Source organism: Lepidochelys kempii, chromosome 26 (genome assembly GCF_965140285.1).
Source record: "Lepidochelys kempii isolate rLepKem1 chromosome 26, rLepKem1.hap1, whole genome shotgun sequence".
In the NCBI taxonomy this organism is placed as follows: domain Eukaryota; kingdom Metazoa; phylum Chordata; order Testudines; family Cheloniidae; genus Lepidochelys; species Lepidochelys kempii.
This window is the reverse complement of record NC_136405.1, coordinates 15,284,572-15,311,350: the sequence shown is the minus strand read 5'-3', so window position 1 is coordinate 15,311,350 and position 26,779 is coordinate 15,284,572. Positions and strand designations below refer to the sequence as shown.

General features: G+C 43.3%; 1 protein-coding gene across 1 annotated transcript; it reads right to left on the bottom strand.

Moving 5' to 3' along the window:
- Positions 1–7,310: 7,310 nt before the first annotated feature.
- On the bottom strand, positions 7,311–25,237 carry LOC140903695 (uncharacterized). The gene is made up of 5 exons (XM_073325391.1): positions 24,800–25,237; positions 12,434–12,511; positions 11,063–11,176; positions 9,396–9,525; positions 7,311–7,642 (listed from the first exon to the last, which is right to left on the bottom strand). Exons 1-5 carry the CDS (start codon positions 25,220–25,222, stop codon positions 7,581–7,583), a joined length of 807 nt encoding a protein of 268 aa, XP_073181492.1. The 5' UTR covers positions 25,223–25,237; the 3' UTR covers positions 7,311–7,580.
- Between the last annotated feature and the right edge of the window lie 1,542 nt (positions 25,238–26,779).

The following is a 26,779-nucleotide window of genomic DNA, read 5'->3' as shown; positions in this document are numbered from 1 at the left end:
GAGGACTGGCATCCTCAGAGACAGTTGGTAGTTCCAACTAAGTACCAGGTAAAGCTATTAAGCTTAGCCCATGATCATCCTAATGGTCATGCTGGGGTGAACAGGACCAAACACCATTTGGGGAAGTCCTTCCACTGGGAGAGAATGGGCAAGGATGTTTCTACCTATGTCCGGTCTCGTGAGGTGTGCCGAAGAGTAGGAAAGCCCCAAGACCAGGTCAAAGCCCCTCTACAGCCACTCCCCATAATTGAAGTTCCATTTCAGTGAGTAGGTATGGATATTCTGGGTCCTTTCCCGAAAAAGACACCCAGAGGAAAGCAATACATCCTGACTTTCATGGATTTTGCCACCCGATGGCTGGAAGCAGTAGCTCTAAGCAACACCAGGGGCTAAAGTGTGTGCCAGGCATTAACAGACATTTTTGCCAGGCTAGGTTGGCCCTCCGACATCCTTACGGATTCGGGAACTAATTTCCTGGCAGGAACCATGAAAAGCCTTTGGGAAGTTCATGGGGTGAACCACGTGGTTGTCACTCCTTAGCACCATCAAACAAATGCCCTGGTGGAGAAGTTTAATGGAACTTTGGGGGCCATGATACGTAAATTCTTAAATGAGCACTCCAAGGATTAGGACCAAGTGTTGCAGCAGTTGCTCTTTGCCTACAGAGCTGTACCACATCCCAGTTTAGGGTTTTCACCATTTGAACTTGTGTATGGCCGCGAGGTTAAGGGGCACCAACTTCACAGCTGGTGAAGCAGCAATGGGAGGGGTTTAGGCCTTCTCCAGGAACTAACATTCTGGACTTTGTAAACAACCTACAAAACACCCACCGAGACTCTTTAGCCCTTGCTAGAGAAAAGCAAAAAGATGCTTAGGAAGATCAAAAGGCCTGGTATGATAAATATACCAGAGGGTGTTCCTTTAAAGTAGGGGACCAAGTCATGGTCTTGAAGGTGCTCCAGCCCGTAAGATGGAAGCGTCATGGGAAGGGCTATTTACAGTCCAAGAGCGCCTGGGAGCAGTTAACTATCTCATAGAATCCCCTACCTCAACCCTGTTAGGATATATTCAGGCCTGTCTGCAAAGGCCTATACTCTAAGAATTTAGGTGTATTCTTATCACTTGGCTAGTTCTAGAGGTATAAAAGAAAGAATCAAAATCACTGTCTGCCAGTGTAAGGGCCTTCTCTTACTGTGACAGTCTGAGGCCCTGTTCTTAGGCTAAGGCCTTTGGCTAAGCAACAGAGGCAGCCATAAGCTGGGAAGCGACCGGTCACCTCCTCACATTCCAAACTAGTCACATTGCAAGAAGGTGCTACTGGGCTGTAAGGAATACAATCCTGTCCTGATAATGCCTATTGCCTCTAGAGAAAGGGAAGTACCTAGAAAATGTAGAAGGGAACTTAGTTTGATAGCATCCTGTCTGGCAAGAACTCACTTAACAATACTGGGATGTGAAATCCTCACTTCTGTATTGTCTTGTCATTATAGTTCCCACTTTGCTATTGTTTGTCTGTATAATCTCTGTCTGGTTCTAAGATTGTTCCTGTCTGCTGTATAATTAATTTTGCTGGGTGTAAACTAATTAAGGTGGTGGGATATAATTGGTTACATAATCATGTTACAATAGGTTAGGATTGGTGAGTTAAATTTCAGGAAAATGATTGGTTAAGGTAGAGCTAAGCAGAACTCAACTTTTACTATATAGCCTGCAGTCAATCAGGAAGTGGGTGGGTGGGTGCGAGCGAGGGAAATGGGAACAGGGAATGGGGGTGGGGAAACTGGAATCATGTTTAGCTAAAGGGGGAAAATGGGAACAGGGACACAGGTAAGCCTCTGTGGTGTCAGAGCTGGGAAGGGGGACACTAAGGAAGGAAACTGGAATTATGCTTGCTGGAAGTTCACCCCAATAAACATCAAATTGTTTGCACCTTTGGACTTCGGGTATTGTTGCTCTCTGTTCATTCGAGAAGGACCAGAGAAGTAAGTGGGTGAAGGAAAAAGCCCCCTAACAAACCCTAAAGCCGAAAGTATACCATGATAATTCTCTAAAGCCCTTTTATTCCAGAGAATTAAAGGTGTGTCAGTTTACAGCCCAGGGAGGAGAGGATGCTGAGTGGCCTGAAGGTGTCCACTATGAAGGAAAAAGTGACGGTGGCTTGGAAGAGGTGAACCTCTCAATGACCCTTGAACGTATGCAGCGACAGCAGATCAAGGAGCTGTGCACTAGCTTCACGCTGATGTTCTCAGCCACCCCAAGACGAACTGAATGGGCATACCACTCCATTGACTTAGGTAATGCTTGCCCAATTAGAGCCCAACCTTACCAGGTGTCTCCTCAAGCCAAAACTGCTATTGAACAGGAGATCCAGGACATGCTACAGATGGGTGTAATCTGCCCCTCTTAACAGTGCATGGGCATCTCCAGTTGTTACAGTTCCCAAACCAGACGGGGAGATACGGTAGTCCATGCAAAAGCATAAGCTAAATGCTTTAGCTCGCCCAGACAACTATCCAATGCCACGCACAGATGGGCTATTGGAGAAACAGGGACAGGCCCAGTTCATCTCTACCTTAGACTTAACCAAGGGGTACTGGCAAGTACCACTGGATGAATCCACCAAGGAAAGGTCAGCCCTCATCACCCATGTAGGGCTGTATGAATTTAATGTGCTCCCTTTCAGACTGAGAAATGCACCCACCACTTTCCAAAAAAACTGGTAGATAGTCTCCTAGCAGGATTGGGAGAATCTGCAGTTGCCTACCTTGATGATGTGGCCATCTTTTCTGATTCATGGGCAGAACACCTGAAGCATCTGCAAAAAGTCTTCGAGCGCATAAAGGAGGCAGGATTAACTGTTAATGCTAAGAATTGTCATATAGGCCTAAACAGAGTGACTTACCTTGGACACCAGGTGGGTCAAGGAACTATCAACCCCCTACAGGCCAAAGTGGATGCTATCCAAAAGTGGCCTGTCCCAAAGTCAAAGAAACAGGTCCAATACTTCTTAGGCTTGGCCGGATACTACAGGCAATTTGTACCGCAATACAGCCAAATCACCACCCCACTGACAGACCTAACCAAAAAGAAACAGCCAAATGCAGTTTAGTGGACTGAAGAGTGTCAGAAGGCCTTTAACCAGCTTCAAGCAACACTCATGTCTGACCCTGTGCTAAGGGCCCCAGACTTTGACAAACCTTTCCTAGTAAGCACAGATGTATCCGAGCATGGTATGGGAGCAGTTTTAATGCAGGAAGGACTGCATCAAGAATTCCGTCCTGTTGAGTTTCTCAGCAAAAAACTGTCCGAGAGAAAGCCACTGGTCAATCACCGCCCATATGTTTGGGGGCAGCATTTCCACCTGCAAACTGACCATGCTGCGCTACAGTGGCTTCAGACCATCAAGGATGCTAACAAAAAACTTCAGTGGAGTTTAGCTCTGCAAGATTTTGATTTTGAAATACAACACATTTCAGGAGCGCCTAACAAACTGGCTGATGCACTCTCCCGTGGAAGTTTCCCAGAATCAACTGTTTAAAATTGACCTTGAAATGTGGAAAATACGGTTAGTTTTTATATAGTCAGTAGTATATCTAAAGGTGCATGTGTCTTATTAACTCTGTTTTCTCCTAGAGCTCCAGGAAGAAATCACAGCCAGTTTGGAACAGGCTGTCCCACACCATCTATAATTTGTGGGGCATGGCATAAGTATAAAGGGAAGGGTAACAACCTTTCTGTATGCAGTAATATAAAATCCCTCTTGGCCAGAAGTACAGAATCCCCTTACCTGTAAGGGGTTAATCAGTTCTATTAACTTAGTTGGCACCTGACCGAAAGGACCAAGGAAGGGGGGGGGAAGAAAGAGAGAAGAAAGGCTTTGTTTTTGTGCTGTGTGTGTTCTGAGACAGAGAGAGAGACCAAGCAAGTAATCCAGCAGCTCCTACTGAAATGATACTTACTATTCCTGTAATATTAGATGTAATAGCAAGGAATGCGTTAGCTTGTGAATTTTCCCTGTGCTAAGAGGGAGGTTTATCCCTGTTTTTTATAATTTTAAAGTTTTGCCTAGGGGGAATCCTCTGTGTTTTAAGTCTTACTACCCTGTAAAATTACCTTCCATCCTGATTTTACAGTGGTGCTTCTTTTCCTTTTTTCTTTATTATAAAGTTCTGTTTTTTAAGAATCTGATGGGTTTTAGTGTCCAAAAAACCCAAGGGTCTGGTCTGTGCTCACCTTGTTTACCTATCTGGTTGGTAGATTATTCTCAAGCCTCCCCCGAAACGGCTTGGGCTTGGGGGAATATTTTGGGGAAACAGGAATTCCAAGTGGTCCTTTTCCTGAATCTTTGTCTAACTCACTTGGTGGTGGCAGCAGTACTCATCCAAGGAGAAGGAAGGATTTGTGCCTTGGGGAAGTTTTTAACCTAAGCTTAGGGAGTCTTTCACGTGGGTCCCCACATCTGTACCCTAGAGTTCAGAGTGGGGAGGGAACCCTGACATAGCATTTTCTGTTTATACAAGCATGGCAAACATAGGACCTTTAGAGTTCTTCAGATTCAAAGCTTTGAAAAGAGGCCAATTCTAGAGCCGGCTGAAAATAGTTAAACCAGCCTGATCAGCGTTACAAGAAACGCTAGTCTGCACATTTCACCACACCAAGCTGTTCTGCCACAGTCCTGGCTGCTTTCATATTCAAACACAAAATTAAGTCTCTCCTCAGATCTGACAGTGCACTGATAGTTCTCATAACTGAAACTCATTCTCCTGGGGAATGACTGCTAAATAAGTTGGTGGGTAAAAAAACAAACAAACAAACAAACAAACAAAAAAAACAAAACAAAAAACCCCCCACCTCTTTCTGAATTGAGACTCATTTATGAATGCCCAGATCAGTAATATTTTTGCTGCAGTTACAAAAAGTGGACTCAATTGTGCCAACATCATCATCATCTACCAAGTTGCATTTGTGCTCTAAAAAAAAAAAAAAATCTACGAAATCTGAAAGACCGACTCAGATGCTTTCAAGCAGCCATAAGGAGATGGAAATGAGAAACTAGTTAAATGACAGTTTACATTATCAAAAAAATTTGCTCATTTAATTTCTGAAGCAGTAGGCAGCAGCAACAGATTTCAGTCCCGTTTTCACCTCACCATTTGCTCAGAAACGGTTTAAGGAAAGATCGTACCAGCTGTTGGAAGAACATCTTAAAACGGTCTCCCTAACCAGAAACTTTTGTTAACGGCAAGTGTCTCCTGACCTACAGTACTCTTACCAGAGCTAATGATTGCAGGTGAAGGGTCTGAAATGATGCTCAGAAGAGCCAGCTTGAAACTAACATTTTAGCCAAAATTAAGTTGAGCACCAAGAGTTGAGCACTTGAACTACATCACTTATTTCAAAGGTGCTGAGCACATCTCACTCCCATTGCCTTGTGTGAGAACTGCAGATGATCAACACTTTGGCCGGAGGAGAAATCTGGCCACATCCTCTCCCATCCCACACCCCTTCTGAACAGGGGCTGATCAACCTGCACTTTTGGCTAAAGAAAATGGGAGCTCTAGATACACTTGTGAAAATTAAGGCATTGTGTTTCAACATCTAAATCTACATTTGTTTAACTCTGGACATTCAAATACCAAAATGAAGATTTTACTCTGGAACAGCTTTGAGGCTTAGAAGGGAAGTGAGGCAGACACCCATCTGATTTATCCACAGCACACTGGAAAGTAGCTTGCGATGCTGCCACTCTACTCTTTCTATTCTGACAGCTGAAATCATAGAATCATAGAATATCAGGGTTGGAAGGGACCCCAGAAGGTCATCTAGTCCAACCCCCTGCTCAAAGCAGGACCAATTCCCAGTTAAATCATCCCAGCCAGGGCTTTGTCAAGCCTGACCTTAAAAACCTCTAAGGAAGGAGATTCTACCACCTCCCTAGGTAACGCATTCCAGTGTTTCACCACCCTCTTAGTGAAAAAGTTTTTCCTAATATCCAATCTAAACCTCCCCCACTGCAACTTGAGACCATTACTCCTCGTTCTGTCATCTGCTACCATTGAGAACAGTCTAGAGCCATCCTCTTTGGAACCCCCTTTCAGGTAGTTGAAAGCAGCTATCAAATCCCCCCTCATTCTTCTCTTCTGCAGGCTAAACAATCCCAGCTCCCTCAGCCTCTCCTCATAACTCATGTGTTCCAGTCCCCTAATCATTTTTGTTGCCCTTCGCTGGACTCTCTCCAATTTATCCACATCCTTCTTGAAGTGTGGGGCCCAAAACTGGACACAGTACTCCAGATGAGGCCTCACCAATGTCGAATAGAGGGGAACGATCACGTCCCTCGATCTGCTCGCTATGCCCCTACTTATACATCCCAAAATGCCATTGGCCTTCTTGGCAACAAGGGCACACTGCTGACTCATATCCAGCTTCTCGTCCACTGTCACCCCTAGGTCCTTTTCTGCAGAACTGCTGCCTAGCCATTCGGTCCCTAGTCTGTAGCTGTGCATTGGGTTCTTCCGTCCTAAGTGCAGGACCCTGCACTTATCCTTATTGAACCTCATCAGATTCCTCATCACTTGTGGGTCAGGGCAGAATCACCACTACCATGATAAGCTGTTCTTCATGGCTAAGAAAATAAGTAAGCTTTTGTAAAAAAATAAAAAATGAAGAGTTATCACAGGTCTCTAGGGCATTGTGTTAATCCACACACATACTGGACATTTTAAATGAATAGAAAACGTATCTGTGATCCTTACTAGTGACAACAGGCATATTTAAAAATGGAAAATGCTTTCTAGCTTTGAGGTCAGCCCCTCCATTTACCTGTCAGCAGCAGCGATAGCAAAGCTGCTGTCAGAAACAAAGTCAAATAGTTTCTTCCTTTAGATAACTTGTGGTGTCCTCAGCTCTTGCAAGGCACCTGGAACCCTGAATTCAGATATTGGCAGGTTAAGTGAGAGAATGATTTTTCAGCGACATTAAGTAAATTAAAATTTAAAGTAGCAAATCTATTTTGTCACTACTTTAACAGCGATAGCATTTCCCATTAAATAGATTCCTACACTATAGGCCAATTCTGTTTTTTTTGCACCATTAAAAGTTTACCCATTTGCTACCAAAATTGCCCATGCCAATCAACCAATTATATTACAAACCATCCAAGTGAAGGAGTCACGGACGTGGCTGATCGAAAGAGGGAAAGAACTTCTGCCTGTACACCTAGTCCAGTAGAGTCTGAGGGAACCAGCTTCAGAGAAGTTGTGAAGTCTCTACTACATGATTTTTGCACCTGAACACCACATGAGAGCAAATTTTGTAAAAAATGGTTTATCAGTTCCATTTTTGTATAAAACACACGGGAGAAACCTAGCCAATCAACACACGAATTGCTGCCACATGACAAGATACTTTTTGTCAAACTTTGAATCTAAAGAACATACAAATGTTTTCTCATGTCTACAGTCAATTGTCTATGCTCTTCCATTTAACTATTTCTTAAAAAATTCCACATATCCCCATATTTCTTCTGTCCCAGTTACAGTACAATGACAGGGAGGAAGAGGGTTGGTTAAAACTCCTCTCTATGCAGTTTTCTGCTGTCCCTTCTTTCCAATCAGAGACTTATGGATGTGAGGGATTACACCTGCAAAGAGAACAATGGATTAGAATAGTGGTGCACAGGACATTTTTCAGAGTAAGTTCTGTTAGTTCAAAGATTTGTTCATTATCTGAATAGCTAGAAAGCTTTCAATGTTCTGTTCTCTAAGTTTTCCACATTTTCTTGTTCTTTGACTATACTAGAATTCCCCTATACTAGAATACCCTCCGGGGGCAGAGGGTGAGAAAACCTGGATTTGTGCTGGAAATGGCCCAACTTGATTATCATACATATTGTAAGGAGAGTGATCACTTTAGATAAGCTATTACCAGCAGGAGAGTGGGTTGGGAGGAGGTATTGTTTCATGGTCTCTGTGTGTATATAATGTCTTCTGCAGTTTCCACGGTATGCATCCGATGAAGTGAGCCGTAGCTCACGAAAGCTTATGCTCAAATAAATTGGTTAGTCTCCAAGGTGCCACAAGTCCTCCTCTTCTTTTTGCGAATACAGACTAACAGGGCTGTTACTCTGAAACCGGTAATAATGCACATTCTCCAGTTGTAATTTCATCCCACCCCAATGGATCCCACCTTATCATTTCAATTGTAGGTTTGTTGATCCAACAGCCCATTTCTAAGCTGTAAAAGCTAAAATGGAAGTTGTAAGGGTACATAAAACAGACATAATTAAGTAGCCCTCTTCTTACTGCTAAGGCTGACTATGGCTAGGTCTGCAGCTTGAGCAGTGCAGACACTGCACGCCCAGCTAGCACAGGCAGAACAGCAGTGCAGACGGGGAGAACAGGTAAGCCAGAACCCTAGAGGACGTATCCAACACGGCTCTCTACGTGCGTAAGTGGTACCTCCCACATCTGCACTATTTTCCTGCAGCATACTGTCCTGCCACCAGAGCCTTTCCCCATCGCAGTGAAAAGTTCAGGCAGCAAGGAAAGACTCTGGCATCTCCCCACTGCCTTTACTTGCTGCAGCGAAAGGCTCTGGCAAGCTCTGCACTGCCAAAGCCTCTCCTCACTGCCTCTCCCAAGCAGAGCCTTTTACGGCTGTGTGTAGCTACACAGTATAGTGTGGATGCAGCCTGTTTTTCACTGCAGCACGTAGCTACGTGTACCCTGCACGCCACCAGGTATATCCCAATATTCCACTTATCTCAGCAGAACATCCACATAAGGAAAACACAAAGGCATGGATGCAGCAACAGAAGAGTTAAGTAAGACCATTCATTTAAGTCTCACAAATTACTGCAGGCTATTTTGTCCAGTATAGAATTACAATGAACTCAATATCGTTATTACACAATATATGAAGAGCACTTCTGTGAAGCTTAGTCCTCTTCCTACCTACCTCATAGAGCCCAGTTCTATCTGTAAGGAAAGTTCCAGTAGTCAGGGTTATAAAGAGGGAGGGTGGAGAGAGAAGGTGCAATCCCAGGATCTTTAATAAAAGTGAAACACCCAGATTTCCCTCAATTTATAGCTACTTTAAGTTTAATGCTCATGGAAGGTACTGAGTGGATTATCCTCAGAATATGCACTACAAGGAGAGAGTAATTCAGTGACCCATCCAGTCCTCTCTCTCGGAAACTGCCAAATTTCAGTTGCTATGATGTTTAAATGGAAACAGATACAAATCTGGCCGGAATGTCTGCCATTATTGATCTATGTGAAGTAGTGTGACAGAAGAAATTAAAGTGACTTTAACTTATTGTCTGTTACCTTCCTTGCAGTTGGCTGTCCACTTTTGTATCAACCCAATCAGTTACAAAGCCCAACTATACATACCTCCACCAGCAATGGTAGCTTTAATAAGGGAATCCAACTCTTCATCCCCACGAATAGCAAGCTGCAAGTGACGAGGAGTGATACGCTTTACTTTGAGATCCTTGGAGGCATTACCTGCCAGCTCCAGCACCTGACAAATTAGGAGGCTATTTTAGTAAGAGTTAGACCTGTTAAAGTTTACAGAAAGCAAAATGTGGGGTCAGCTGGAACATGAAATCATGAATCTCTTAGGTACTTACATGACGCCCATTACTGCAGTATGAGTACCACCTCATTATGCTTACAACACCCCTGTGCAGTAGGGCAGTGCTACTATCCCCATTTTACAGATGGGAAATTGAGGCACAGAGACACTAACCAATTTGACCAACGTCACAAAGGGAGTTTGTGGCACCGCAGGGAATCGAATCCGGGTCTCCCAAGTCCTAAGCTAGCACCGTAGCCACTGGACCTTCCTTCCTCTAACCATTCATTGATTCCAAGGCCAAAAGGGACCAATGTGATTACTTAAAATTTTACGCCTTATTGCCAGTCTGAATTTGTCTAGCTTCAACTTCCGGCCATTGGATTGTGTTGTCTGCTAGACGGAGGAGCCCATTATGAAATCTGTTCCCCACGTAGGTACTTACAGGCTGTAATCAATTCAACCCTTCACCGTCTTTGTTAAACTAAAATAGTTTGAGCTCCTTAAGTGTGTCACTATAAAGCATGTTTTCTAATCCTTTAATCATTCTCATAGGTCTTATCGGAACTCTCTCATTTATCAACATACTCCTTGAATTGTGGACGCCAGATCTGGACACAGTATTCCAGCAGCAGTAGCACAGTGCCAAGTACGGAGGTAAAACCACCTCTACCCCTCCTTGAGAGTCCCTGGTCTCTGAACTGCTTTAGCCCTTTTGGCCAGTGTTACACTGGGAGCTCATGTTCAAGTGATTATCCAGCATGACCTCCAATTTTCTTCCAGCGTCATTACTTCCCAGGATACAGCCCCCCATCTTGCAAATATAGCCTACACATGCTTTGTTCATGGCCCCCACTCACTGTTTAGTTACAATAAAAAAAACCTGTTCTGGACAAACAAGATATACCTAGGATGGCTTGCCTTTAATATAAGTGGCCTTCATCCATTAGTTATAGATTTAAAGGTCCAATTGTCTTTTAACCAATTATCCAGTGTATTTTTTGCAGTTGACATAGCTTATGGAGAACTAGACTGATCTACTTAGTCAGTTTCACTTTTAAGCTCCTATGCAACATCACAAATCTGCACAAACAGGTCACAATCAAGTTAAAAAAATCCTTTGTGTTAAAATGAAGTTTATTAGGTTTTTACAAAATAAGAAGCCAAATTTCATGGGCCTAAACAGATTTTCCAATAGTTTAATCAACTCTTTGCATTTACAGAGTAATGCATTAGATATCACCCAGCTTAACCAACGGGAGGAAAAAAACCCCAACTATTGGCAATATTAAAATCTAAATGACATGCTGCTTAGTTTCTACCACATACATTTGGAAGAAAATTTGAGAGAGAAACTGTTTGTTGCTATTTGTTTAACTTGATTTATCCTAACAAATTACATCAACAGAATTATATCCACCTACCTATCCCTCTATTCTGTCACGTGCAACGTAGTTTTGACAGTGGTTACTTCAAAACCTACCTCAGCAGTGAGATACTCAAGAATTGCAGCACTGTACACTGCAGCAGTAGCACCAACTCGCCCATGACTCGTAGTGCGAGTCTTCAAGTGTCTGTGGATACGACCCACCGGGAACTGAAGTAGAAACATTTGTTAGGCACTTGAGATCAAAGTCTACGCTGAAGCACTAAATTCTTGCCTAATGTTGATTAAGGTCTATAATAATCTGGTGTAAGAAATGTAAATGGAGTAAAAACTTACTGAAGTAGAATACTGGATTAACCCCCACAGTGAATACAAATAAATGGCGAGCTTATTTTCAATGGGACTGGCGAGTTTTACATCTCTAAATTTTCCTCAAGAGGGACACCTCTGAAAAGTATGTTAGTTTAAAGTCAGGATTAAGTTACACGGCCTTTACATACTAGTCAGTCAAGTGTCAAATCACATACAGGGTTTGTGTTGTAAGAAGCCAAAACTTTTTAAGAAGCAGATCTGTAGCACTGAAGAGATTACACTGTCAAATCAGCAGAATAATTTACATAAACCATGCAACAGAAGAGTTTTTACTGACTACTGCCAGAACTGTCTGAATTCACTCTACAACCAAGGAAGTTCCAATACAGAACGTTACATTTTACAATTAAGTTTTTGGTCACATGGGTGGGAGTGAACTTTAAACGGTACTAAGCAGGCATAGGAACTTATTGACTAGGCACAGCAGACTGTTTGTACTTATCATAGAATATCAGGGTTGGAAGGGACCTCAGGAGGTCATCTAGTCCAACCCCCTGCTCAAAGCAGGGCCAATCCCCAATTTTTGCCCCAAATCCCTAAATGGCCCCCTCAAGGATTGAGCTCACAACCCTGGGTTTAGCAGGCCAATGCTCAAACCACAGAGCTATCCCTCCCCCAATATATAGCGCTGTGTTTCCAAAGTACTCTGGAAGTATCCAAGTTAATCCCAACAACAACCCTAGAAGGCTGGTAAGTAACAACAAATATTAATAGGACAGACAAAAATTGACACAAGTACTACTTGGGGGCAAATAATACATTCAAGGCTTTTAAAGAAGTCTGATCAATCATTATATTTAGTTACAAACGTGTGATAAAGACCAAAAAATTCAGAGTATTGGGAATTGTAAAATTTAACTCATGTTAGAGGGTCAGAGTAGCAGGAAAAAGCATGACTGAAACCTTAGCATTTGATTTTGTAGTTATAAGTATTCATGCAAAATTTCACAATAAAGCTAGAAGTGCATTTCCATTTTCCTTCCACCTCCCCTCCCCCAAACCTGCTCCACAAAAATGAAAATTTTACTTAACAAGATTAAATATTGTATTCAAATTGTAAACACTAAAGTAATACATGATTTAGCACCACTTTACCTGCAGTCCTGCTCTTTGTGAGCGAGAAACTGCCTTTGCCTTGGCCTTTCCACTGTCCTTTCCAGCCTTGCCACCAGCCTGAATAAAAGAGCAATATTAGAATTAAGAAAGCAAGTGCGTGCACAGAGGACAAAAATCTGCACTGCTTCACCTCACCATCGCACTTGAGAATCCAAAAGTCTTACCTCTTCTGCTCAAACTTGGAAAATTTATCCCAAAAAAGATTGAGGAACATCCCTTTAAAAGAAGTCACTTTTGTATACAACAGTTGGATATGCAATGTCTTGAGAGAAAAACTCCCAAATATGCTTCACTGCAAACTTTCCTCAAGCATCAAGAGTTCTCTATATTAAAATACATGAGCATGAAGGCGTGACTATTTAGTTGCACCTAACTTTCCAGGTCTGCTGCTGCTTAAAAATATTTACATAAGAAGCTGTAACCAAACCCACTCAATACATTTATTCCTAGAGCCAGAAAAATTTGAGAACACAGACATGCTATTTCAAAAGTAAGTACTTATTCTGATATAACAGCTTGTTAGCAGACAAGAATCTTAAGCAATTCTATTTCAATTCTATTCTATTTCAGCTTTCAGAGTAGCAGCTGTGTTAGTCTGTATTCGCAAAAAGAAAAGGAGTACTCGTGGCACCTTAGAGACTAACCAATTTATTTGAGCATAAGCTTTCTTGAGCTACAGCTCACTTCATCCGATGCCTTTCATGGAAAATACAGTGAGGAGATTTATATACACACAGAACATGAAAAAATGGGTGTTTATGAGCATAAGCTTTCATGAGCTACAGCTATTATACAGCTGTATATGATACATATTATACAACTATTATGTGCAGATTTTTGAAATATGAGCTATTATACTTCATCGGATGCATTCAGTGGAAAATACAGTGAGGAGATTTATATACCCATTTTTTCATGTTCTGTGTGTATATAAATCTCCTCACTGTATTTTCCACTGAATGCATCCGATGAAGTATAATAGCTCATATTTCAAAAATCTGCACATAATAGTTGTATAATATGTATCATATACAGCTGTATAATAGCTGTAGCTCTCATAAATTGGTTAGTCTCTAAGGTGCCACTAGTACTCCTTTTCTATTTCAGCTGTAATTTTTCACAACGAATTTTCATGAATTAGCTGATCACCTAATGGATATTCTTACCTGAACTATTTTATTTGGCTGAATAGGTGATTTTATCTGACAATCCCAAGAAATCTAGAGACTAACCCAACCCCCTCCAGTTTTTGTTATACCAAACTGCTCACCATGCAATTATGTTGATAAATTACCAGAGGTGTAGAACTGGGGTGGTGGTGGTGAAAATTCAGATTCCAAGTTGATTCCAAGGATCATCTAGTCTGAGCTCCTATTAACAGGCCATAGAACTTCCTCAAAATTTCTAGAGCATATCTTGATTTAAAAATAGTCTGTGATGGACAATCCATCACAACTCTTGATAAGTTATTCCAATGATTAATTGCTCTCAGTTGAACATTTACACCTTATTTTCAATCTGTATTTGTCTAGCTTCAACTTCCAGCCATTGGATTGTGTTAGACCTTTCTCTGCTACACTGATGAGCCTGTTATCAAGTATGTGTTCCCCATGTAGGTACTTAACAGACTAATCAAGTCACCCCTTAACCTTCTCTTTGTTAAACTAAATAGATTGAGATCCTCGAGTCTATCACTATGAAGCATGTTTTCTAATCCTTTAATCATTCTGCTGGCTCTTCTCTGATCGCTCTCCAATTTATCTCATTGAATTGTGCACATCAAAGCTGAATAAAGTATACCAGCATCGGTCACATTAGTGCCAAATACAGAGGTGAAATGACCTCTCTACTCCTACTTGAGATTCCCGATTAGTCCTTCTGGTCACAGCACTGGACTGGAAGCAGATTATCCACCACAAGCCCTACATCTTTTTCACAGATACTGCTTCCTGTGGTAGAGTCCCCCCACTTATAAGTATAGCCTACATCTTTGTTCCTAGATGTATACATTTACATTTAGACATTAAAACACCCACTGTTTGCTTGTGCCCATCTCATAGAACTGTCTGGATTGCTTGGTATCTTCATTGTTTACCACTCTCCCAAACTGTGTCATCTGCAAGCTTTATCAGGGATGATTTTATGTTTTCTTCCATGCCATTAATAAAAAATGTTAATAGCATAGGGCCAAGAACCGATACCTGCAGGATCCCACTAGAAACACACCAGGTTCAGTGATGAATACCCATTTGAGAGAAGGTGCATCTCCCACCCTGATGTAGCCAGATGTTAACCTTTTTAGCAAAGTCATCCAACCCTACTAAAATAATGCTTTCTTCTGCCAATGTTGCGAACTAGATTCACTTGTAGTGTGGCTGCAGTGTGGCCTACTGGATAGAGAACTGAACTGGGACTCCAGACAGGAGACAAGGTTCTATTTCTGCTCTGCCACTGGCCTAGTGGGTGACTATGGGCAAGTCACTTCACCTCTATGCCTGAGTTTCACCATCTTCAAAATGGAGATAATGATGTTTACCTCCTTTATAGAGTGCACTGAGATCGACCGATGAAGATATGCATTATTGGGTTGAAAGAGTAGTTTTGATATTCCTGGCTCTTTTGGAAAGCAATGAACATGCAACTTTTGATTCACCTATGATTTCCCTCCTCCTCCATTAAGCCACTTTTCAAAACAGGAACATTGTTCCCGCTTAAAGAAAAATATCTACCTCCACACTAAGGAAACCCACTACCTAACCATCTTTAGCTTTCAACAGCAGCTAAGATAAACGAAAGTGTTGAACAACATATATCCTTAAATTTAGTGTAATACTCCCAAAACTAGACAGGTCTATAAGTGTAAAGTTTCAGAGTAACAGCCGTGTTAGTCTGTATTCGCAAAAAGAAAAGGAGTACTTGTGGCACCTTAGAGACTAACCAATTTATTAGAGCATAAGCTTTCGTGAGCTACAGCTCACTTCATCAGATGCATCTGATGAAGTGAGCTGTAGCTCACAAAAGCTTATGCTCTAATAAATTGGTTAGTCTCTAAAGTGTAAAGTGTCATCTCATCAACTTGCGCATGCCTGGCAGACTGCCTAATAACTGTAAAATCTCAACCACTTCTTTCACTCCCAACACTGAATTACAAAATACAATAGTACTTATTACCTGCCAGGGAAAACTACTGTCTTGACATAGTCCCACCTCTCCCAGACCCAGTTATGATGTACGGGGTGCAACATTTCTTTCCCACTACCCTTTAATATATTTGGGCAGTTTATCAATTTATTTAAATGAGACATCACCAACCAGAAATCTAAGCAAGCTGTAAATATCTGAACCCTATATCTACCCCAACTATCCTTGCCAATTTACATTAAAAAAATCATTGCATCACAGTCTTCACAAAGTGTTGTCAAATCCATACAGGTAAATGGATTGAAAAAGGGTCTCTTCCCCTTGCATGTCCCTGTCCCCCTATTTTTCTTCCACTACTACTTGTAACATTCGTAGGTAAAAAGTTTTCTAACAGAAGTATGATTTTTAAGTTGTGTCCCTTTAAGACTAGTCCTCCTACTTTTATTTCCTTATAAAAGGCATGATAAATTTTTATTTCCTGTTGCCACCCAACAGTTCCATTATTTTTCAGGAGGTGGAAACATTTAAAAAATGCAGGGCAGGGTTTGTATATAATAAACTACTTGCACAGCTACAGTTTAGACTAGATCAGTTTTATCTACTCAAGGTGGGGGGGGGAGAGAAAAAAAAATCACAGATGACTTTGTATATTGATTTATTAATCTTTGAGTCCCAATTGCTACGGTCAGAAAAATGAGTAAAAACAGAACAGAAAGTTCTTTCAGAGAGATTTATAGGAAAGGTACGAGTAAATTTGCTATTTGGGACTACTGATTTCAAGGATTACCCTCTCCTCACCCTAATGTAGTAAAGTTAGGGTTAGGGAAACTGGGGAATCCCCCTAAACCAGGCTTTTAATAGAAACATCCCTGAAACTTACCATGCAATGACTGCCACTGCCCCATAATTGGCGTAATTTCCCTTTGATCTCATCTCTTCATATATGTACACATTACATTTCATTACATATAAAAAAAAATCTGAACTCCACTTTTCTGTGAGCTGCACAACAAAGAGGGGATTTACAAGTTTCCCCACAAACTCCTAAAGAAAACTAAGTCAAGTCTTCCACACACATGGACTCAAGTGACAATGGAAGTAATTGTGGAGTCAGTTAATAACTGTAGATAGGACTGGATAGAATGTTTCTTGACTAGGAATTGCTAAGGACTAACTGGCCAAAAACTAAAACATTCAGAAATATTAAGTTCTGCTAAAATTGGGAAGATTGCAGCTGGCCCAGAATTTCCACTGGCATTGTACCATATTACTACAGTGGGGAAACAGCTTCACAATGAAGTAAAGAGAACAGGGACATTATGAAACATATTATAGTAGTCTAACCAGAACCTTCAAGCCATACTGTGACGTGGATGGTGCTCTGACCTGAGTGCCACTTTCAGACAGCTACTATTACAAGTAGGGTGTAATAGTAGCTATCTGAAAGTGGCACTCAGGTCAGAGCACCCTCCACTTCACCGTATGCCTTGAAGGTTCTGGTTAGACTACTTGTCAAAGAGGACTAAGGAATACAGATGGAGTTAAAAAACTGGATGGCGACATTTTCCATTCCACATCCACAGAGGGAAAGAGAACTCCCTGACCAAGATAGAGCTTAAAGTTTATATAGCTAATGTCTATGCAGACTACATTAAAGGGTCATTACCAGCTTGAAATCTAGCCTATTTAAGAAATTATTAGAAGTCCCCCCACTAATTTTTGATACTTAAATATTTTTACACACACAAAGGATCAGGAAAGACAAAAAACAAAACCTGCATAAACAAGGGAAAAGGACTATACAAAGAAAACGGTAAAAAGTGATCAGAGCACAAAACTCAGACAAAATCTGAGGTTTGTTTTGTTTTGTTTTTTAAACTGACATTATCTAGATATCTTGGGTACTTATATGGCCCACTCTATCATATCTGTGAGCTTCACAATCTTTAATGAAAGAAAAGGAGTACTTGTGGCACCTTAGAGACTAACCAATTTATTAGAGCATAAGCTTTCGTGAGCTACAGCTCACTTCATCAGATGCATATGCATCTGATGAAGTGAGCTGTAGCTCACGAAAGCTTATGCTCTAATAAATTGGTTAGTCTCTAAGGTGCCACAAGTACTCCTTTTCTTTTTGCGAATACAGACTAACACGGCTGTTACTCTGAAACAATCTTTAATGTATTTATGAGGTAGCAAAGTACTAGTCTCTCCATTTCACAGATTGGGAATGATGGCACAGAGACTAAATGACTGTCAGAGGTCACACAGGAAGCCTCTGGTAGAGCTGGGAATTGAACCATGGTCTCCAGAGACCTAAGCTAGTGTCCTAACTAGTGGGCCAGTCTTTCTCTACCCCTTAAAAAAAAATGTATCCTGCTCAAGCAGAGATCTCTTGGAGACAAAACACGATCAACACAACAATGGCTTACATTAAACATGCATAGTATTTTGGTGATTAACATGTGAGAACACCACTGTTTAAGCAAGTGCAAAGTCTTCACACCTGTGTATAGTAATTTGGTAGTTTAACAAATACTGTACCTGCTCCAGATGTTACAGTGTTAGGCAAGTTAAGCTAGTTTAAAGACTGAAAAGGTTAAGAAGAGAAGCTGTGTTTGGAAACTCATTTGAGCAACTGTTGCCACACACATACATTGTATGTTAGGCCAGAGCTATGCTACCAGCACTTTGGCAACATACCCATAACACCAAAGCACTCCTAGTGTTTATGCTGCTTAAGAACATAAGAATGGCCATAATGGGTCAGACCAGTGGCCCATCAAGCCTGGTATCCTGTCTTCCGACAGTGGTCAATTGCTCTCTGAAGCACTGGCACTATTGAGCAATCCATCCTGTCATCCACTCCCAGCTTCTGGCCATCACTGGTTTACGTAAAAGAATAAAATGGACACAAATCAGATGTCAAGAACTAACATATTCATAAACCAGTCAGAGAATACTTCAATCTCTCTGGTCACGTGATTACAGACATGAAAGTTGTGATATTACAACCAAAAAAAACTTCAAATCCAGACTCCAGCGAGAAACTGTTGAATTGGAATTCATTTGCAAATTGGATACAATTAACTTAGGCTTGAATAGAGACTGGGAGTGGCTAAGTCATTATGCAAGGTACCCTATTTCCCCTTGTTTTTTCCTACCCCCCCCCCCCGCTGTTCTTGTTAAACCCTGAATTTGTGCTGGAAATGGCCCACCTTGATCATCATACACATTGTAAGGAGAGTGGTCACTTTAGTTAAGCTGTTGCCAGCAGGAGAGAGGGGTGGGGGGAGAGAAAACCTTTTGTAGTGATAAACACCCATTTTTTCATGATTTGTGTGTATAAAAAGATCTTCTACACTTTCCACAGTATGCATCCGATGAAGTGAGCTGTAGCTCACGAAAGCTTATGCTCAAATAAATTGGTTAGTCTCTAAGGTGCTACAAGTACTCCCTTTCTTTTTGCAAATACAGACTAACACGGCTGTTACTCATAGACCTCTATTGTATCCCCTCCCCTCCTTAGTCATCTCTTTTCTAAGCTGAACTCTCCTCATATGTATGCTATTCCATACCCCTAGTCATTTTTGTTGACCTCTCTGTACCTTTTTGAATTCTAATGGATCTTTTTTTGAGATGGGGGCCCAGATATGCACACAGTATTCAAGGTATGAATGGACCATGGATTCATATGGTGGCATGGTATTTTTCTATCCCTTTCCTAATGGTTGCTAATATTGTTAGCTTTTTTGACTGCTGCACACTGAGCAGGTGTTTTCAGAGAACTATTCACGATGACTCCAATATCTCTTTCTTGAATGCTAACAGCTCATTTAGACCCCATCACTTTGTATGTACAGTCTGGATGTTTTCCAATGTACATCATTTTGCATTTATCAACATAAAAAATTCATTGCCAGTTTGTTTCCTAGTCACCCAGTTTTGTGAGATCCCTTTGTAAGTCTTTATAGTCAGCTTTGGACTTTACTACCTTGAGTAATTTTGTATCCTCTGCAAGCTTTGCCAACCCCTTATTTCAGATAATTTATGAATAAGCTGAACAGCACTTGTCCCAGTAGAGATCTTGGAGGGACCCTGCTATTTACCTCTCCACTGTGAAAACAGACCATTTATTCCTATCCTTTGTTGTAACCAGATCCATGAGAGGACCTTCCCTCTTAGCCCATGACTGCTTACTTTGTTTAAGAGCCTTTGGTGAGGGACCTTGTCAAAGGCTTTCTGAAAGTCCAAGTACACTATATCTGCTGGATCACTCATGTCCATATACTTGCTGACACTCTCAAACCATTCCAATAGATTGGGGAGATATGATTTCCCTTGACAAATACCACATTGACTCTTCCAACATACCATGTTCATCTATGTGTCTGATCATTCTGTTCTTTACTATAGTTTCAATCGATTAGCTTGGTATTGAAGTTAGGCTTACCAACCTGTAATTGTCAGGATCGTCTTTGGAGCCTCTTTAAAAAAGAAAAATCAGTATTACAGTAGCTATCCTCCAGTCTCCTGGTACAGAGGCTGATTTAAGTGATAGCTTACACAATGCAAGTAGTAGTCCTGCAATTTCACATTGAGGTCTTTCAGAACTCTTAGGGTGAATACCATCCAATACTGGTGACTTCTTATTGTTTAATTTATCAATTTATTCCTAAACCTCTTCTACTGACAGCTCAGTCTGTGACATTTCCTCAGAACTGTCACCTAAAAAGAATGGCTCAGATGTGGGAATCTCCCAGACATCCTCTGCTATGAAGACTGGTGCAAAGAATTTATTTAGCTTCTCCGCAACAGCCTTGTCTTCCTTGAGTGCTCCTTCAGCTTATAGTGGAAAGGCTGCTTTTGCCTGTACAACTTATTCCAGACTCCACACAAGAGCAAAATAAGTTATACCAACAAAGGTGCAATTCTGCCAGGACATCTGTGTCAGTGAGAGATCACAACTCTTCATACCCCTGACCAATTTAGCTGTGCCAGCAAGAGCGTAGTATAGTCCTGACCTATTTTACTGCAGAAGAGGACAAATGTATATAAAAATCAGTAAAGTTTTCAGAGCGTCAGTGCTCTCTAATCCTGACCACTAATCATTCTTCTGGCAAAGAATGACTAAATGAGACTTTGTTCCAAAACAGTCAGTTCTATCCCTTAAAGAAAAAGGCCACTGATTATAAATTGTCTAAATTAGCTATCCAAACTATAACATTTTCAAAACAGTTTACCTGTCATAGATTTGCCATTTACATGCCTGTGAAGGTGGCTGTTTTCGGTTTAATATCAAATAGCACTGAGTCAGCTTTACCATTAGAAAGGACCAGAAATCAAAATTTCAAAGTTTGTTGTAAGACTTTTTAGTTAATCCTTTGAAACCAATTTCTGTTGCTTTCTAGCAGAGAAGCTCAACCTCTATTCTAGTTTTCATAAAATTGTCAAAATGGCAGGTTCTTGTCTGCTCATTAGTGTGTACTATATTTGGCATGTGAAATCAACTCGTCAAAAAAAATCCACTAGGTCATTCTGAATACATCCCCTGACATCTGACATTTTTTAGGGCACAAATAAGACTCCACCACCCATCTATCTTGGCTACACTTTGCATGACTGCTATGCTAAGTTCCATAAGTTCTCTCTCTAAGTAGCATCCAGAGGGAGTCTTTCAGTTGGCTCCTTTACCTACAAGATTTATCCTACTCACCATAGGTGCTCAAACGGCACACGTGATTTGGAACGGACATGGGTTGGCCAGAGAGGGTTGAAACTTTGCAGAAGTTCAAGAGATACAATAGCTTTGAGGAATAAGACGAAAATAGAATACAGCAAGGTTTCAGATATAATACTTCCACTTGGGTCTTGCAGTTTCTGAGCAGAAGAGCAATGATTTGTCTAAAAAGTCTCTTGTTTTCATCAGTGAAGCTGCATTTAAGGAGCCCAACCAATGAGCAAGCAAACTGTCTTTGCTCTGCTTGGTTTCTGAGTGCCAATCCACAGCAAAGATTCAGGAGCATAGCTGATAGTTCCACCTCTATTTAAGTGTGCAGAGAACACGTAATAGCCATAGAGCTGTTCTATCAGAATGAGTACACCCCGGGTTGCTGAGGTTGTTCACCAGGATTTGAATCTTAGGCAGTTAAGTCACACCTCCATCACCTCCATCACTTAAGGTCCATCACCTCCATCACCTCCATCACACCTCCATCACACCTCCATCACTTAAGGTTGTCTGCAGAATCAAGATGACTATAACATTGGACCAAGTTTTCTTCACTATCATTTACTTTTTTGAAATCTAATTTCTACAGAAACAACAAAATACCTCTCAAGGGAATCTCACTATAAGCCACAGGTAAACAAATGCTTGAGCAGGATTTGCCTACCTTAGTAATTTACACTTTGTAATTACAATAGTTCTTTGTACTGGCGTTTTCCTTTAGTACAGGTTGCAAGCCAAGCTTGCCGTTACCATACCCACAGCCCAGGAGCAATGACTTGGAAAGTAACCTCAGTACTAAGCATAAGTGACAATTCCTATCATTAGGCTAATTTAAAGTACTTAGATGGTGGAATTAAAGAGGACTAATGATATTTTCCTATTCAGGAGAGCAAAAAAAGACTTTCGCTTTTGGATTTAGAAATTTACATTTTTCTTGCAATCTTAATGGAGTTGTAATTAACATGTTTTATTGTTTAATTTAAACATCTCCTGTGCAGGATCACTGTTCAGCACAACTCTGGAAACAATGTTTGCTGAGTGAAGCTGATGTTCCAGCAGAGACAGAACACAGTGGTTCCCCCCCCCCCTTTCAGTTCAAGAAAGTTGTTTGGTTTAAAAGAATTTTCAACTATTATGTGTTGCCTTAGTAGATTCCACATAACTCCTTACCTGCACAGCCACATTCTAGCATTTAAAGAGGGAAAAAAAACCCCCCTGCAAAACGATCAAACTTTAGCCCTAATCTTATGTGACAATTACTTTAAGTCTCAGAGTGAGTCATTTGAGCGTGTTTTATTTCTGCTTTTATACATTTTGAAGAAAGAGGAAGAGTCTCAGTACTAAGTGTTATTTTCTTAAGCAATAAATCTAGATATTCAGTCTTTTCTAACCACCATTCTAAACTTCCTCGGGTTATTTAGGCACTGCCATGGGTGAAGTTTGATGTGCAATAAATATTTTAGTGTCTTGTGACACTATGGGGCTCTCTTACCCTATTGATATTATGTATTAAGTCCAAGATAAGGACTAGGCAAATAAATATCAGCACTTCTCTGGGAACCGGTGAATCTTTGCAGATCAATGGCCACCCCAAGGAAAACAGCATTTAAAATCTGGTAAATCCCTGTATTCTACTAACCATCATGATTATGCTACTAGAAGATATTCCTAGAATATGCTACTACATTTAACCTGATGTTGTGTTTATAATATTGCTTGTTTACAACATAGCAACAGTGCCTCACTTAATTTGACACTGCATTTAATAATACAATTTGTTAATCATTTGCCAAAAGCTAGGAGATGAGATCATCATACAAAATTAAACGCAAGGACAATTTCTTAAACCTTGCAAAGCACTCCTACTTTAACCCTTACTATTACATCCCTTTGCTTTGGGTCAGGAAAGGCCATACGCACAAAAGGGAAAATGCCCATCTGCAATTAAAAAATGAATTTTCAGTTCTTAAGACAGAAGCAAATATGGCGATGTGCATTTTTATTTAAATAAGTCTATACAATCTAGGTGCAGTTCTCAAGCTTCTGCAAGTTCCCAATGTGATCTTGTTCAAAGTTATTCCTGCCATAAGTGTGCACAACCCCGTATAAACATTAATGTCAACACTCCCATGAGGCTGGTAAGTACTGTCCCCATTTTACGGATGTGAAAATGGTTGTAGTTTCCATGAGTTTGAAATTCAAGGTCACAAGTTCGCAACAGAACAGTCTTCCCTCATCATCCTGTGCTCATTTGTCCAGATTCTGTACGACTTAATGGGGTTACAGCTTTCTTTAAGAACCATGACTGAACTGTAATTTGACAGTGAGAAGATCATCAGTGGAGTACAGAATAGATATTAACTCATGTCTAGAAATTAAACTTGAATACTGTGGTCTAATAACTTTGAGCAATGACATCCTGCTCGTGCTATCATGGTCCCGGACCCATGGGTTTCACTACCTTAGGCAAAAATATAACTCAGACTTTTCTAGCATTACCTACTCCATTAAAGGAAGACAATGTTTAACTGCAGAAGACAGTTAAAAATGGTTAGTTTCTTCCAAGACCCTCAATCCACAAAAAGTTTCAAGGAAGTTACCTTAAGACTATTTACAACCAACGCAATTTCAAAGCCAGATGTGGTAGAAAGCAAACTTTTTGAAAAAGCATAATTCATGTATATGAGAATCAAATAAACTTTATTTACGCAATCTCCCTCTTGAGTTGGCTCCTGGAAGCCTGATCAGAGAGGGCCGTGCAGTTATTAATTAGCGATCACATACAGCTCTGCAGCCAGAGATTTGCAAAGAGAGCAGGCATCGCTACGATCTCAAGGGAGAGGATACAAAACTAAGCTCGTCCGAAGGTTCTTTTCTACCTTAAGTTCCCTGTGTATCACGTGCAGTTTTGAAAATCTTCAGATTACTTCCTACAACCTCCTTCGAGCCTGGAGTCCTTGGGGCAGCTACCGCTTCCGCAGCGGGGACAGAGCGGTCACAGCCCCCTGCCCGCTGGGGCTGCACGGCCGGGAGCCGCTGAAACACGAGGTGACGGTCGCAGGGCTCGACGGGGGGCACCGCAGCCCGGCCGCGCGGTCTGACAGCCGAGGGCAGGGCCGCTGCCCGGGGGGGGTCACCAGCCCGCCGCCCCGGGCCGGCTCCCCAGCGCCAGGTGCGCGCTCGCCCCCGCCGGCTGGACTTGCACCCGCTCCCCGCGGGCGGCCCGGCTGCTTTGGCGACGCTTCCGCGGGCCCCACTCGCCTGCCTAGGAGTCCCGAGGCGCCGGGCGCGAGCGGCTCGGCCGCCCCGCGCGACCCCGCCACGGGAGCGAGGGCAGGGGCGCTCCCCGCCTAAGGGACCCCGCGGAGCCAGGTGCCCTCTCTCAGCGCTGCTGCTTTGGAACCGGGCGCAGGCACCCGGCACTTCCCGCCAACAGGAGCCCGTCCGGGTCGGCCGCCGGCCCCATCCCTCACCATGGTTTCGCCGCTGCCGTGTGAGGTCCGGTCCCGATTCCGCCGCGCTGGAGCCGCCTCAGGAGCCGCGAGACAATAAACCGCCTGAGCGCGAGGAGGGAGCCTGGCCTGCCGCGGCCGCTCCAAGCCAATCAGGCCGCCCCATGCTAGTTTGAACCTCCCGCTCCGACCAATCCCGCCATCGCTTCTTGCCTCCTCGGCTAGCTGGCCCCGCCCCGCGGCCCGTTTAACGGCTGTTTTTCCTTTGCACACGGCACGCAGGGGCGAGGGAAGTGAGGCCGAGGGGGCTCGGCGTGGGAGGGAGGAATGGGAGAGTGACGTGACCAGTGGCCAATAATAGCAGCAAAACAGTCGACGGAAGGCGGGGTTACACGAATGACTGCTCTCGCAGCCAATGGAAAGAACAGAAAGTTTCCCGCCCATTCTCTCCCCTTCCCCCAACTTGTTTGTTTGCGCTCGGAAAAAATGGAGGCTGAAGTTCCGGGCAGAGACTCCTCCCCGGCCGCCCACGTAGAAGAGCACTACTTACCCTCCGCATACACCCCTCCTCCCCACAGCGGGGACCGACCCCAATCTCCGCCCTCCGCTGCGCGGGATGGGGCACCCCCCAACTCCCCGCCACGGGCTGGGCCACCCCCTCCCACCCTGCCATCTCCCCCCTCCCATCCCCTCCACTGCCACCTGGGGGGCAGCCCCGAACCCCCCCTCCACCCCCCCTTCAGTGGGGCATCCACCCAGCCCCCCATACACCCGCAGCTCCAATACTCTCCCGCACCGTCTACAGGGTGGGGAACCTGCAGCCTCAACGGATGTGACCTTCCGCCCCTAAGGGGTGCCGGCCCCACCCCCAGGCAGAGGCCCCGCCCCCAAGAGGTGCCCGCCCCACCCCCAGGCAGAGGCCCCGCCCCCAAGAGGTGCCCGCCCCACCCCCAGGCAGAGGCCCCGCCCCCAAGAGGTGCCCGCCCCACCCCCAGGCAGGGGCCCCGCCCCCAAGAGGTGCCCGCCCCACCCCCAGGCAGAGGCCCCGCCCCCTAAGAGGTGCCGGCCCCACCCCCAGGCAGAGGCCCCGCCCCCAAGAGGTGCCCGCCCCACCCCCAGGCAGGGGCCCCGCCCCCTAAGGGGTGCCGGCCCCACCCCCAGGCAGAGGCCCTGCCCCCAAGAGGTGCCCGCCCCACCCGCAGGCAGAGGCCCCGCCCCCTAAGGGGTGCCCACCCCATCCCCAGGCAGAGGCTCCGCCCCCAAGAGGTGCCCGCCCCACCCCCAGGCAGAGGCCCCGCCCCTATCACCTCATATGTGTAGCAGCCCCCAAGATGCCTTTCCATCTACACAGGTAGGTTCCCCACCCCAGCACAATTATTACATATTTGCATTACCTGCGCACTCAGGCCTCTCTCAGGCTCTGGGCTCACAGTGCTGGGCTCTGTACATGTCTGAAGAATACACACCTGGTCCGTGCCCTCACTGCGCTTCTCCTTGGGACAGACAAGTGCCATAGGAAGGGTGGGGGCAGAGCAATACAATGACATTTGCACATTTCTGTTTACTATTATTATATACATCATGGTAGCACCATCTAGAGGCCGCAGCTGGAATCAGGCTCCCACTGTGCCAGGTGCTGTACAAACATGGTAAGAGACAGTTTCTGACCCAGGGAGCTGACAATAAATAAATAAGACTGGGTGGCAGGAGACAGGACTTGTCCAAGGTCAATGGCCCAGTCAGGAGTAGAACACAAATCTCCTAGTGCCTAGTTTGTTGCTCTACTCACTGGATCACACTGTCACCAAGTTTCTTTTCATTAGCTGTGCCACCCTCACCCAGAAGGGGGCGCGCATCTTCTAGTATGTACCCTCTCCCCTAATATGTCCCACTCTTGATAGAGGGTGTCCAAACTCACACGCAGGTGGGTCTGCCCAATATGTATCCCTCCATCACACATAAATAGAATAGGGTTGCCAACTTTCTAATTGCACAATACTG

Bases quoted from the DNA above. Each gene is read 5' to 3' on its own strand.
- LOC140903695 (XM_073325391.1), bottom strand. From the start codon at position 25,222: ATGGGCGGGAAACTTTCTGTTCTTTCCATTGGCTGCGAGAGCAGTCAT. The intron at 12,512-24,799 runs GTGAGGGATGGG...TCTTTTATTCAG, and splicing joins ACGGCAGCGGCGAAACCATG to GCTGGTGGCAAGGCTGGAAA. The intron at 7,643-9,395 runs GTATGTATAGTT...TTCTCTTTGCAG, and splicing joins AGCTACCATTGCTGGTGGAG to GTGTAATCCCTCACATCCAT.